Source organism: Mesoplodon densirostris, chromosome 6, assembly GCF_025265405.1.
Source record: "Mesoplodon densirostris isolate mMesDen1 chromosome 6, mMesDen1 primary haplotype, whole genome shotgun sequence".
NCBI classification, from domain to species: domain Eukaryota; kingdom Metazoa; phylum Chordata; class Mammalia; order Artiodactyla; family Ziphiidae; genus Mesoplodon; species Mesoplodon densirostris.
Genome location: NC_082666.1, coordinates 132571134 through 132585965, shown reverse-complemented (window position 1 = coordinate 132585965; position 14832 = coordinate 132571134). Strand labels below are relative to the sequence as shown.

The 14832-nt window shown below is 50.9% G+C and overlaps 1 protein-coding gene across 2 annotated transcripts in view; it reads right to left on the bottom strand.

The window, feature by feature from the left end:
- MFAP3L (microfibril associated protein 3 like) overlaps positions 1-14832 on the bottom strand; it is a 43216-nt gene that overhangs the window by 16961 nt on the left and 11423 nt on the right. For both annotated transcript variants that reach the window (XM_060101574.1, XM_060101573.1), the window contains exon 2: positions 6643-7067. In XM_060101574.1, the coding sequence (XP_059957557.1) occupies positions 6643-6934 (292 nt within the window). In that variant the 5' untranslated portion in view covers positions 6935-7067. The remainder of the gene's footprint in view (positions 1-6642; positions 7068-14832) is intronic.

The following is a 14832-nucleotide window of genomic DNA, read 5'->3' as shown; positions in this document are numbered from 1 at the left end:
TTTCTCTAGTTGTGGCGAGCGGGGGCCACTCTTCTTCGCGGTGCGTGGGCCTTCCACCATCGCGGCCTCTCCCGTGCAGAGCACAGGCTCCGGACGCGCAGGTTCAGTGGCCATGGCTCACGGGCCCAGTTGCTCCGCGGCATGTGGGATCCTCCCAGACCAGGGCTCTAACCTGTGTCCCCTGAATTAGCAGGAGGATTCTCAACCACTGCGCCACCAGGGAAGCCCTCAAATTATTTATTAGAAAAAAAGGATTTCTCTTTTTCCTTGGAGATATCTTTCCGTGAAAGTGTCAACAAGCTGATGTGTGGTTCGTCTACATTCCCGATAGGTGGTATGAGAACGTTAAGCCTGTTCACAATGCCATTTAGACACGGAGGCTCTTAAACTTTTCAAGGAGGAGAGTTCAGTCTGCTAAAACAAGGTTATTTTCCTGAAACCACCTTAAGACTTTTCAGATAGTGAGCGTTCCAATAACGTTTATGCAAACAGAAAGGAAGCGCAACACTCACTTGAAGGATACCGCACTGAATCCACACTCTTCAAGTAAGAACCAAACACGCGCGAGTGTCTGTAAGCATGGGGTCTATTTTCCAACATGTGAAATAGAAGCTATTGAGGGGAAAGGATCCAAGCCTTTTTACAAAACAGAATTGAGAACAAATGGAGCCCCGCATGGCTGCACCTATTACGGGGCTTCTGCAGGAGATGATAGCTCCCCGAAGCCACTGCAGAGGCCCAGGTTATAAACACTGCAAGCTGCACAAGGGCTCCTGCAACACCACCCCCAGCTTCCCAAGGGGGCTCTTCGGATGGCCCTGGGGCAGCTCTACCAAGCTGCTTCCTACATCATGTGGGACAGAGGTGGCCTGGGATCATCAGGGATTAGCTCAGCTCTCAGCTCAGGAAGGCTGGGGGGAGGCCCGGGCTGTTCACAGCCTGCAGTTGTGCTTTGCTTCAAGGCATAAATAATATCTGAAAAGAACCCGTCTTTTCATTTCCTGGCAAAGGAAACATCTGACCCTCCGGCTCATTCGGCCTGATAATCTCCATTTTTAAAAAAGTGCCAAGCACGTCACTCCATGCAGGCTGGCAGGAGTCTCTTCTGAGTGTGGGCGCAGGTGGTCTTCTGAGAGCACCCGGCACTGGGTGGATGGAAATAGCATCTCAGCCCTCACGTCCTCATCTGAGGGGGACGGGGAAGGGTCTTCCCACTGCTAAGACTAAAGCAGTCTGGGCTCACACCCCAAAGGGGGAGCACAACTCATTAAAAAAACACCACTATAAATGGTGGCTCATTACCAGGCCGGCCCTCGACGTGACTCAATTTGGAAAATGAACCGAAGTACGACTCTTATGGAAAAATACATTATGGGCTCACACAAGTGACTTAACCGACTTTGGAATGATTCTTTAGCTGGCTGAGGACGCTTCTTTAGTTGAGACCAGGGTTTCTTTTCCTGGGCTGGCATTTTGCATCAGATAATTCTTTGTAGGGGTCTGTCTGTGCATTGCAGGATACTGAGGACATCCCTGGCTTCCATCCTCTAGATGCCAGCAGCACATCTCCCCGGTCCTTCCCCTCCTGCCCCGGCTATGACAACCAAAAACACCTCCAGACTTGGCTGGTGTCCTCTGGGTGAGAGAACCAGTGGGCTAGGCAAAGGGAAAGTTCATCCTGTGCATAATATACTCCGTAACATGCACACTCACTGCTCCGAGGCTTGGGTGTGGTGGAGGGCAGCGGGCCCCTTGCATGCGGGGGGGATGTGTTGGGGGGGGATGTCGCTGGTGGAGGGGGAAGCGCCACTCTCGCCATCACATCCGTTGCAGCGTTAACTCGAGCTTCTAAACAACACTTAGGGATATAAATGTTTTTGGTCTTTACTGAATGTTTTTATAAAAGGTTGAGAACTTGAGAGTGAATAAGAAATTGCCCAGAAAACTATTTCCTTTCTTTACAAAACACACCGCACTATGAAGCAGAGACAGACGCACTTGGGATCTTGACTGTGACAACACAGGACATTGGTGATGTGACCAATGACGGTGGCAGCTGCCGTTTACTGATGGCTTGGTGTGTTCCACGTACTGGACTGACATTTCATACACAACGCAAATTGCACAGCCCTGCCTGGTGGTAAAAGAGGATGATCTCTGCTCTACAGATAGGAAAACTGGCTCCGAAAAGTTGAGGAACTTGCTCAAAGAGATGCCATTGTGCTGTTCTGCTGAATTTGCAGCAATATATTTATAGTTACATAAATTTTGTCTAATGCCTTTTGAGGAGTTGATTTTTAAAATCTCAAGATATTGAACATATTTAAGAGAAATTCAGTATAACACTTCCATAGGTTAATGCACTACCCCACGCTTCATCTGCGAGGCAAAGGATGATGTGAACTTAGTGCTGTGGGCGCTGACCCCCTCCTGGATATGCTGCAGGGGGTGATACACGCAGGTCTCAAGACGTGGCTGGCACAGTATGTTGAGGCCCCCTGACAGAAGGAGTTGAAAGCATCTCACGGGCTACTAAAAACATTTGCAAAGCAGAGGATAAAAACACTAGAGCCATGTAAACGAAAGCAAAATTTATAACAATGAATTCCACAAAGGTCGAGTAGCTGTGAGCCAACTGTGAACTTTGTACAGTTCAGCTCAGCTTACTTACGCTGTGCATGTTTATTTTCAGAGATAATGCTTAGTTATTTTTGGTGGCAGAATGCTACAGGGGAATGGAAAACAAATCCCCAGGAAAGTCTAAAACCCCACCTGAAGGAAGAATTTCCAAGTTAATCGCTAACGAAGCAGGCATGTTTACAAAGGCCTATGCCTTTTCCAAAGCCGACTTTTTTATTTTTTAAAAAATTTTATTGGAGTCTAGTTGCTTTACAATGTTGTGTTAGTTTCTGCTGTACAGGAAAGTGAATCAGCTATACGTATACATACATCCCCTTTTTAGATTTCCTTCCCATTTAGGTCACCACAGAGCACTGAGTAGAGTTCCCTGTGCTAAACAGCAGGTCCTCATCAGTTACCTATTTTATACATAGTAGTGTGTATATGTCCATTCCCATCACCCAGTTCATCCCACCCTCCCCTCCCCCCGCTTGGTAACCATAAGTTTGTCCTCTACATCTGTGTCTCTATTTCTGTAAAGCTGACTTTCTTGAAATGCTTCTTATTTATCATCTGATAAAGGTGCCAATGTGCATTTCAATGGTTTAAAGTCAGAGTATGAAGCTACAGCAAAAATACACCGGATAACTGGTACCTGAAACAACAGGGAACCACTTTCTGGCACCTATATATTCCTACTTTCCTCCAGCAAAAGGAAAATTGAAAACAGAACATTTTGTGGCCATTTGTGGTTCCTCATGGTATTGGACTTGTGGGTTATTTCTGTAACATGATTGGTGGACCACCCCAAACGTGTCCTTTGGTGAACTCCAAAAAAAGTCTTCCTCCAGAAATAGCTCACACATCAGCCTCTCCTCATCTGTGGGAATGAAGTGACAACACGAGGGACACAAAGCAAAGCAGCTGCTGCTGCTCCTGCCAGGGACAGCAAATAGCCCATCCCTTCTAGGACGCGTGGGGCTGGCGCCAGGAGCAGCCGTCTCACTTTCTCAAGCACCTACAAGAAACGGAACTCCTCCTGGAATCACAAAGCACACGGGGTGGGCAACTCGCCCGACGGCTCTGAACACACCTGGGGGTGTGCACGCCTTGTACGCAGGTCACGGCGGGGTCCTAACCCTGCTTCTTTGTGACGGTGACGGGGCTGGTGCAGCAACCATCCAGCCTCTCACCCACTCCGTCCGGTCAGAGGCTTTCACCACCCCTCGCCTGCCAAGACCTGGAGGATAAGCAGGTGCTGGTGGGCACAGCGGGCACCACGCACCTGCTTCTCATCTGGATGTGTGAGCACCAAGGCCACCAAACCCTCACACTCACGGGAAGGACCAGAAACAAGGTGTGCAACGTGGTACAAGGGCTTAGTCAACGGGAGTGGCTGCTAATGGGAATTACACTCACTTTGTTTGGTTTCAGCAGTGGTCTACTGTGTACACAGGTGACATTCCAGGGTAGCAGCACCATTTTCCATGCTGTGTCCATCACCTCCTTGTTGAGTTATTAGCACTCTGCTGCATTTAAACTCCTAGCCAATCAGCCCAGAAACGAAATCTACACCCTGGTTAGCACGTGGGCATCCTCCTGTCAGAAATGGAGACTTAGAGACCAGGGGTCCTCGAGTGGCACCACCATGCACGCATTTTACGATGAGGATAAATGTTCTGCCGTTTCCTCTGGTTGTTGCCTGGTTGTTCTGAATATTGTCCCGTGTTACTTGTGTCCTGAAATGCCTGCTACTATGCACGGTAACTGCCAAAGCTGGGCTGGAACACCAAGTGCCAGGATCACGAGTTCTTTTAAAATCTCCACAGTGTGTCTTCCTTAGGAGGTTTGAGAACAGCCAAGTGATTTCTCAGCACGGCCACCGGCCGCCAGCAGGCCCCGAGGGTTGTGATGCCCCGCCTCGCGCCCAGGCGCTGTCTCCGAGGCACTGGTGTGTCTGCTCCTTCCTCTCCCGGCGCCCATGGACGGAAGAGAAGTGAGCCCGGGGGACCCTGGCTCCGCCAACCTCCCAATGAGAGAAACGACATACAGGGGCCACTTGCCAAGACCGGACCCCTACCATCAAGACTTCGCGCAGTCTCCCTGGCGGGGCCGCTACGACTCCAAGGCAGCCCTCGCAAAGCCATGGTTGAGGTCCAGGCCCCAGCCCCACTCTGTTCCCACGCTTCCCTCCTCTCCCGGCTACAGGGCTTAGAGCCCCACCCTGGCTCTTTATAGCCGGGACCACCTCTGCTCCGGGCCCATGGGAGCCGCAGGCTCGGTCTGGAGTCCCTGGTCCCCCGAGAATCCTCCCCGAGGCCCAGCCCAGCGGAAAGACCCCGTGGGGTCCAGGGACCTGCGTGTGCACACGTTGCCACGGTTACCGCCCCTGCGCAGGTGTGACGTCACTTCCTCCTGACCTGCAGTAGGAGGAAGGGGCTGCGCCGTCCCATCTGCCCACTGTCAGCACGGAAGGTCCGGTCACAGCCACTTAAGGACCACAGGACCGGGGAAAAGTCACGTAAAAGAGGGGTTCAGACTGCACTGTCTCCAGGGTCCCGTCTAATGGGAAAGTTCTGCGGTCCCATCGTTTTACTTGGTGGGGAGGGAGTTCCCCTCTACCAGGGAAACATGCAAACATACACATGGTATTTTCGTGACCATGATACTTGCACTAGAGGGGAGAAGCTGCATGACACTGCTTGGCCTTGAACGGCTGTGTAAGGAGCAGCACAGGCAGTGAATGTCGGGGCAGGACTGGGAGCCGAAGCCTGGACTTGTCAGACACCCCATCACCTGGCACCTATGGAGACAGAGTGTTAGCCTCTGGTCTTTTTTTTTTTTTTTTGAAGATTTTTTTGATGTGGACCTATTTTAAAGTCTTTATTGAATTTGTTACAATGTTGCTTCTGCTCTGTGTTTTTACTTTTTGGCCGCACGGGATGTGGAATCTTAGCTCCCCGACCAGGGATCGAACCTGCACCCCCTGCATTGGAAGGCGAAGTCTTAACCGCTGGACCGCCAGAGAAGTCCCAGCCTCTGTTCTTTTTCAGAGCGATTAAGATAAAATGAGGAAAAGAGATTAGCAATGCAGGCCTTCCTGGGGCAGAGACTCTTCTGGGGGTTAGAGGGCTGTGGGCTGGGAGGTACACGAGCGAAAGGGCAGCAGAAACGGAGCAGCTGCTAAGTCAGATCCGGGTCCTCTCACCCTCACCCCCACCTGCCAGGTCATCACCGGAGACGCTCACAAAGTACATCCCGGGCCTTCAGGCCAATCAGTCAGGCTTGGTTCTCACACCTGAGATAGGAAGCATGTAGACTCCTGAGGACCCACGGTGCCCCCTCCGGCCACAGTCCTTCCTGAAGTGAGCTGGTACATGGGAGGGGGATTTGCACCTTTTGGCCAGAAACTCATTCACGAGAAGCCAAGCACTCCCCCTGTGCCACGGGTTACTTCTCCCCGCTGGCCAACAGTCCAGAAACTTCAGCCAGGTCCCCGGGAGCACACGTGACCTCTGGCTGCTGGTGAGAAGCTATACAGAGACTGCTCTCAAAAGATGTGACCTTTAAACCCACAGTCCACGAATTAAACTGACCTTTAATGATAGACAACTGCTATGTTCCTTGAAACAAATGAAAACTCCCATATAAACAGAACATATACTTAAGGAAAATCCACTTTACATCCACCTCTACAATATTCTGTACACATTATACTGCAACATTCCAAGAGGCCTTTTAAAAGACTCAAACATACATACAACATTTTCGTTACTGTAATACTTTCATTAGAGGGGAGAAGGTGTTTGCGTTTTGTCTTGAGTCAAGAGTGAAAGAATGAATTCGTTACTGCTTTGAATCCATAAGGAGATCTACTTCTTGGATCTCTCTCTCTCTTGCCTTAGAAAAATAAGACAAAAGGAGATGTTGAAATGACCTGCATAAGAACAACGGACATTGAGGGGGCCGGCCCCCAAGTGCCTCCCCGTATTTTCTGACATGGGACACAGCTGGACAGCCTACCTGCCCCTCGGTCCTCGCTGTCCTCATGCAGCAGCTTGCCCACGGAGTTATACCACTTGAGCTGGGGCTCAGGGAGGCCATAAACACTGCAGTTGATCAAGGCACTGTTCCCTTCCTTGACGATGATATGGTCGGTTCTGGCAATGACCACGGGCACTGAGCCCACGACCATGTCAGTGCCATTTAAAGTGCTGTTGGCCACACTCGTAGCAGTCGCTAGAGTGGACACTAGGATTAGCAAGGGCACAGAAGGCAGAAAGCACACAGGCAGAGGGCACGTCACTCCGTCCATCTTCTTTGCTTGCTCTGTAAGGCAAGAGAGCAGGTCGGCCAGGGGAGTCTTCTAGCAGACAACACCCTGCTCACAGCAGGCCAAGGGCCAAACCCGGCCTGGGTCCATGGAGTTGGCTCTGGATTAAGAACCTCTGTAAAGAAAACAAACAAACAAAAAAACACGTAAATGTTAGCGCACATACTTTAAAAGGATTATTTATAAAATGTTAGAAACCCAGCTAAAGTACACATCTGTGTCATTTTTAAATAGCACACAAATTCAGAAGATGTTCCAAATATTCATGGAAATCGTGATGATACACATCTGTTATTTTTGCTACTGAAACATATGACTCTTAGCAGGAACACGTTAACTTTGTACCACATGACTTCCTGGGGCTCAAAAGCTGACCCCTGCTTCTTTCATCCCGCACCTCGAGGCCTCCTCCCACCCCTCACCTGTCCCCGCCGTGGACACCAGTGGTGCACCTGGGCCCTCCTAACCTCTCTCTGCTGGCCGAAATGAATTCCAGCTCCTGCAGTGTGCACCTGGGCCCTGCCACATCGGAAGGGCCCCCCCGAACCAGTGCGGTGTCCCCCTCACCCCCACCAGGACACCCCCTTCCCCTTTCAGGCAACTGCCCCGCCTCCTGGAGCTTCCGGGCCACCCTCACCACCCGCCCTCGTCACTCACTGAATGCCTTGCTTTCCATCTTCACCTGCCTCCCTGGATGCAGGGGGTGCCATGACGGGTGGCTGCACTTCTTCACCCAAGGACCTAACCTTCACCTCCACCTCCACTCTCCATTTCATCCACTGATCACCCCACCTTATCAGTCCCCTCGCTGGGCGTCCTGGCCACCCTACTCTCCTCAGGTCCTCCCTCCCATCCAGCTGGCTCACTGCCTTCCCGCCCCCGCCTGCACCCGGGCACACAGACTGTGCCCCCCCGCGCCCTCAGCTCTCACTCTCCCGCCACAATCCCTCTGCCGGCGCCCAGCCGTGATCCACCCGTCGCTTGTCGTCCCAGCTCCTACTCCCCAGAGGCCGGAGCAGGACTGGGAGGGCATCCGACACCCGTGATGTGACCACAAAAAATAAGGGGATGGTCGCCAGCCCCAGCCAGGCCCTCCGTGACAGCTGGCAATCCAGGAGAACTTCACTGAGGAGGTGGCCCCGGAGCTGAGGGCTCTTTGGGAATCAACCATGCCTAGACCCAGAGAAGAGCATTCCAGGAAGAGCCAACAACCAAAGGAAACGGGGCGCTACGAGACAGGCCCAGATCACCTAGGGCTTTGGAGGACACAGTTAAGGAATCTGGATTTTAGCTGACGTTCATTGAAAAATGTTAAGCAGAAGAGGGACAGGATATAACTTGTCTTTCTTAAGATCAACTTTACTGTGGCATAACTTACAAATTTAAAAAGTGCCCATTTTACGTATGCATTTTAATAGGTTTTGACAGATTTGTACACTCACATAACCACCACAATAAACAAGATATAGAGGGCTTCCCTGGTGGCGCAGTGGTTGAGAGTCCGCCTGCCGATGCAGGGGACACGGGTTCGTGCCCCGGGCCGGGAAGATCCCACATGCCGTGGAGCGGCTGGGCCCGTGAGCCATGACCACTGAGCCTGTGCGTCCGGAGCCTGTGCTCCGCAACGGGAGAGGCCACACAGTGAGAGGCCTGCGTAGCGCAAACAAACAAACAAACAAACAAACAAAAACAAGATATAGAATGTTTCCATCACGACCAAAAGTTCCCTTGTGTCCCTTCCCAGTTTTAGTTTTGCCACGGACCCATTCCAGTTACTTTCGTGTACGGCGTGAGGGAGGGACCGAGGTTCATTTCTTCCCCACACGGACATCCAGCCATTTCTGCACCACCTGTAGAAAAGACCATCCTGTCTCAGTGGACTGTGTCTCAAACACAATGACTCTATTTCTAAACTCTTCCTTTTGTTCCACTAGTGCCAATGCCTGCCCTGAGGCCGATGTCATCCTGACCGTACTGTCTGCCTCATCTTTCTTAGTATCTACAGAGTCTGAAATTGTCCCTGACACTTTACATGCCCAAAGGATTGCTGAACGAATGAATCTGTCTGCAAAAGCAGAAAGCAGAAATTATCACTCCAATCGTATGGACAGTAACACTGAAGAGGTACCAGGGGTGATAAAGCAGCCTCGGACCACAGATTTCTTGAGTCGGAAAGAGACGCGTTTTCTTAGAGCTACAGCCTTCCACACATACACCCCACGGGGCCGGGTGCCTTCCTGCCCAGGGCGGCCCACACGCTACTTCCCAGTAGGAACTGTAGGGCCGAGAAGCATGACAGACACCCTGCCGTGACTCTGTCAATGGTTTTCTATACTTGGGCTCATCTTGTGGTTTCCTTTTAGCAGGAAAGCTGACCTGCGCCATACAGAACGCTTAAGAGCATGGCCTCAGGTTTGAGAGCGACTGGGATCCCACCCGGATCCAACCACCCTGAGGGCCTGGGTGTTCCCGGCCCAGGACCTACCACGTAAGGACTGTTACAAAGATTCATGATCAAATATACATCAAGCATGCATTGCTCAGCTTGAAAAATAAAAATGACTAATATAGCATATAAAGCATCCTTTACTGAAATTACGCTTCTCGAGTTTATCCTTATTTCAGGCTGTTATCACACCTTGTTTTCGGTTTTGCTGAATACATGATGACTACCATCCCACCAGAGAAGTCATGACAAATGGTTTCTGGCACTGGTTCTCTTGGTGGGACTCGGGTCTGAGAAGCGTGAGCGCCACGGGCAGTGAGCGTCTGGGGACACGCACTCCCTGGCACGAGGCCAGGGCAGACGCCGACCAAGGACCTCAGGGAGGATCAGAAACAAGTCGGCAAGGGAGACAGGTTCTCATAAACATGTGCAGTAACTACACTGTGACCTTTTTTCCCACAACTAGGGAGAATGCAGCAAATGGGAGATCACAGTGGGTTTTTTTTTTTTTTTTTTTTTTGCGGTACGCGGGCCTCTTACTGTTGTGGCCTCTCCCGTTGCGGAGCACAGGCTCCGGACGCGCAGGCTCAGCGGCCATGGCTCACGGGCCCAGCCGCTCCGCGGCATGTGGGATCTTCCCGGACCGGGGCACGAACCCACGTCCCCTGCATCAGCAGGCGGACTCTCAACCACTGCGCCACCAGGGAAGCCCCACAGTGGGTTTTAAGGTGCGTCAATCAGAGCTGTTTGCAAAGGCTGGCCACGTGGTTTCTACTTCCCGACACACTGTCCAGCCGGGACAAAGGGAAGGGGAGACGGCTGTTGTGTCATCTTTTAATCACGTCAGTGGGTGCTCTGGGCCGGACCCACAGCGACTGCTCTGAGACGTCACTAGCTGGCTGCGAGGCCTGACCAGGCGAGGGGAGGGGCTTCCCCTCTGCTGCAGGCACGCTGGACAGCGGACTCATCCCTCCCCGCCTTTCCCACCTGAAAAGTCACTGAGGTGCTTGGAAAACACAACGCGTCACCTCTGCGCTGCTTGGAAGCCAAGCGTTTGTACCCTAAAACTCTCTGTGATCACTCATGTTTGAAAAGAAAGCACTCATTCTTGAAAACGCGCACTAACGAATGAACAGGTTTCGGTAAGAATTCACCGTATCTCATGCCATGGCCTTTCAGTTCGGATTTTCAAAAAAGTATTTATTATGTGTTGGACACAGCGCCAGGGCTTGGGGGCGGCAGGGGGCGTTGGGAGCGCTAGGACTTCAACAAGCCACAGGCCGTGTCCGCTTACGATGCCTTGTGGAGATAGGTCAATTCAATGCGCTGTGCAGGCTCTGGGAGACGGGGCGTGGCTGTTTGCCGCTGGCCTCCCCTGCAGCGTCCAGGCCCACCCCAGCTCCACCGCCCCCCACCCCGCCACCTCCGGGAGGCCCACCGCTCACCCATCCCAGTCCTAATCGTCCCGGGGCAGATGCAGCTTGCGCCAGCCTCCTGGCACCCCTCCCACCCAGGCCCTTGCCTTTTCTCAGTTCCGCGCTGGGGAAACATCCGCTCAGCGACAAGGAGAACACGTTGAGGGCAGGAACTTGGCGCGGCTCTGCAGAGTTCCCTCCATCTCGGCCGCCCGCGGTCCTGCTTCCCTCCCAAACCTGCCCTGTGGCCACACTGGGGTGGGATCCACCGGCACCTGCTCAAGAGAAGGGAGGGGCCGGAAGAACATAAAGACGTCGCGTCCCTCTGGATACCGGGGAAACGTTCTACAAACGTGCTTTGTTCAGCTTGTCGGACTCTGCAGACAGCATCGTGACAAGTTCAGTTGATAACACCGTGTCACGCTGGGAAAGACATTTCAGCCACTGTAGAATTAACCACGAGGACTGTAATCCGGCAGCTTAAAACGCAGTCCTTCAAAATCCAACAACGAAGGCCACAGATTCCCAAACTGGGGTTTAGAGACAGCCACAATGGACAAATTGTTAAGGTTCACATGTTTGCTCAGGGCCTTTGGGAAAACGTTCACAGAATACTTGACTTTTTTTTTTTTTTTTCCACGAATGAAACAAAAGAGAAAACGCTTAGCAAATATCAAATGTCCTTTCTTTAACTTGACCCCTTTCTTACTTTCCAACAATTGCATCTTATCTAAAAGCATTTTAATAAAATGCTTTGTGGAGGCTTATTTGCTATCTCTGCACCTATAATAAAACATGACTACTGACCATGAATTTCTGGAGTTGGAAGGAAAAGGGCCTCTTGTTTCAGGGGGTTTTAAACTACGTGAACGTACAGGACTTTTTTGTCTTGGCAGCGTTCACGCTGGCATTTCCCCATCAACTGTGATGAATAATTTTATACTTCACAGATGAGGGTTTTGCCACAAAACCTACGAAGAGTTATCACCATTTTACACTTGTGCATAAATGATGTGACGGGCACAGAGGCCACCTTTTAGATAAGACACAATCTTTTTTTTGTTTTTCACGGTACGCGGGCCTCCCACTGTTGTGGCCTCTCCTGTTGCGGAGCACAGGCTCCGAACGCGCAGGCTCAGTGGCCATGGCTCATGGGCCCAGCCACTCCGCGGCATGTGGGATCTTCTCGGACCGGGGCACAAACCCGTGTCCCCTGCATCGGCAGGCGGACTCTCAACCACTGCGCCACCAGGGAAGCCCAAGACACAATCTTGATAGGTCCCTACTCATCAGGCGAGGTGGGAAATCTCAACTTCCGGTGGAATGGACAGGGCTTGACGTGCTCATTACATCATAGATGCTAATGTTCAAAACTGGTAGCCAGCTGCAGCCCCCCTAGTTACAGGTATCTTTCTGCAACTTCCTTTCCCATGCATCATAATCAATGAAAAATACCTATGCTAACCTGTTTTTTACAAACATGGTTTAAAAAAGATTTTCTTTTGCAATTTTGAAGAAAAATGACAAAATTCTACCAGCCCATTCTTTCTCCCCTAACTTGAGTTTTTAGGTAGTTAAGGTGATGTCTGAACATGGGCTACGGGAATCCAAAGTCAAAGATAAAGAGCTTTGCAGAACAAGCACATTCCTGCCACGGTGACTGCAGCCCAGCATCACATCATTTAAGCTCTAAATCAGCTAAGTTCTATGTCAGTGTCCAAAGTCACGCTACAGAAAGAGGTTCATCTGGGCCTTCTTTCTTCCTGACCTGTGTCCTAGAGTCCGTCTGTGCAGGGACTCCTGATGTCTCTAACCGCACAAAGGTAACTCTTGACTCAGATGGTGATCGTTACATGAAAGGAGGAAGAGCATCCTGTTTAGGTGACTTTCAGAAGCGCCCAGCACCAATCCAAATCACTACACTTTAACTGAGAAGATCCCCTGTGCGAGGCACACTGCCGGGCTGTGGAACACACAGGGAAGACACGGTCCTTACCCCTGTCACCCAAGCGTCAAGGAGGAGTACAAAGTACATCAGTAATTACAGGACAGCGTGGCAACTGCCCCATCAGGGAGAGGCCGAGGATCCACATGGTACAGGACAGGAGACCCAAGTGGTAGAGGGTCCAGGAAGAACTTTCTTACAAGAAGTGACCCTGTGGTTTAATTACAAAGGAGTTCACCAAGGGGGCCAGGGGCCAGAAGCTGACCCTATAAGAGGAAACGGTGATTAGAGAGGACCCAACACACTCGGGGAAAGGTATGCATTAGGCACCACTGGTGACGTGCACAAGACGGGGGGCTGGAAAGGCAGAGTGCCCGGATAGCAAGGGGGGGCCCTGTAACACCAAGGATGGGGCGCGCCCACAGACAAGGCCGGCAAGCTCGCTGAACAATTCAGAAGGAGCTAGAACAAAAGGTCTCATTCCTACTTTATCAGCGACACTGATGTTCAGGCCTCTATTTTTCTGATACACAAAAGGCACCCAGTTTTCCAAAACGGATCTGTTTTAAATCACTGTTTTTCAAACCTAACAATGAATGACAGGCCCAGAGACGCCATCTGTGTAATACGTCATTTTTTACGGGTGCATCGTATGAAGAAACCCTTTTTGGATAATCATCACGTTTTTTCCACAGGGTACGTTTTTCTGGTCAAAAGTAAGAATCATATAAAATAAAACTCTCATAAATATAATGGTTAGAAAAGGAGAAAGAGAAAAAGAAGAGTATTAAAGGCTTCCCCCTACAGACAATGAATATCGTCAGGTGACATAAAAATGGTCCCATCACATGGGTTTGTTCACAGAACAGGAGCAGTAGATCTGGAAGAACCTGGGTGTCTCCTCTCAAAGGCGTTTTTTTAACGCAAGATGAGAAAGGGAGACCAAAGAGGGTAAGCAACTGCCTAGGGTCACACAATTTATCGCCTTCAAACCAGGATAAAACGTCACGCCCACGTCAGACCTGATATCACATTAAAACCTCTCGTTCCGTAAAGGCCATTTTTCATTGTTCTAGCAGCTGAGACAGGCACGGAGGACTATTCTAATCACAAGCGTGTCTTTTAGAAGAGCTTATTGATGTTTTAGGGTGTATTTAATGTCTTCTAATTGTCATTCTAAATGAATAAGCTAAAACACTTTTGGGCCCAATTAATGTAAATTCTTAATTGCTCAGAGAGATACTTCTTCCTCAGGAATCTGACGGGCCAGGGAATAAGCCAAACCTGGGAACTGAATACAGATGGGACACATACACTGGTGGATGGTGCCTTCGTGCTACCAGACCTGTTCCTGAAACACATCAAGATGCAGATAAAAGGTGAGGAGGCTGTGTTGGCATTTTTCTCTTCCCTTTGAAACTCTGATGGTCAGATCCCACACGGGACCTAAGGCTGGTCCAGAAGCACCTGGAGCTGCCTGTCTCTCTCTGCCAGCTCTACCACTAGACATTCTGTCCAGCATCTCCCACCACCTCTTAAAAAACGTGTCCTTTCCAAACATCCTCCCTGCTCTTTGGAACGTGTATGGAGGGAGATACATATGTTCATCCTAGTTCAGTTAACTTCTCTTACTGGCTAACCTACAGCACGACTTCAGCCAACCTTCAATTCTTGTTCATTGCAGGCCCGTTTCCCGAGACGCTCTTGATGTATTTCATGCATAAGCTCCTCAGTCCAGAGTGAAGCCAGACAGGAGCTGGTGGGCCTATGGGAGCCTGGACACATCAACAGGCCAGCCTGGAGAAGTGGCCAGAGCATTCGACGTCTTGGGGTGATGTTGGATGGACACGCTGACCCCCGGCTGCCTGGACAGAGGGGCAATCCGCTCCCCCACCCCGCCTGCCAAAATCAGAGACCAATATTCTTAACCTGCTTCCTAAGTATGATGTTTAGGCCCAAAGCGATTGCGAGTTTAGATTTTCTCGCGGATTCTGGCACATGCCGTAAACACTTAAGGCCGTGGCAGTGAAAGCCCCTTTCTCAACCCCATCTGCCTGTACAGGGACCACCTCCC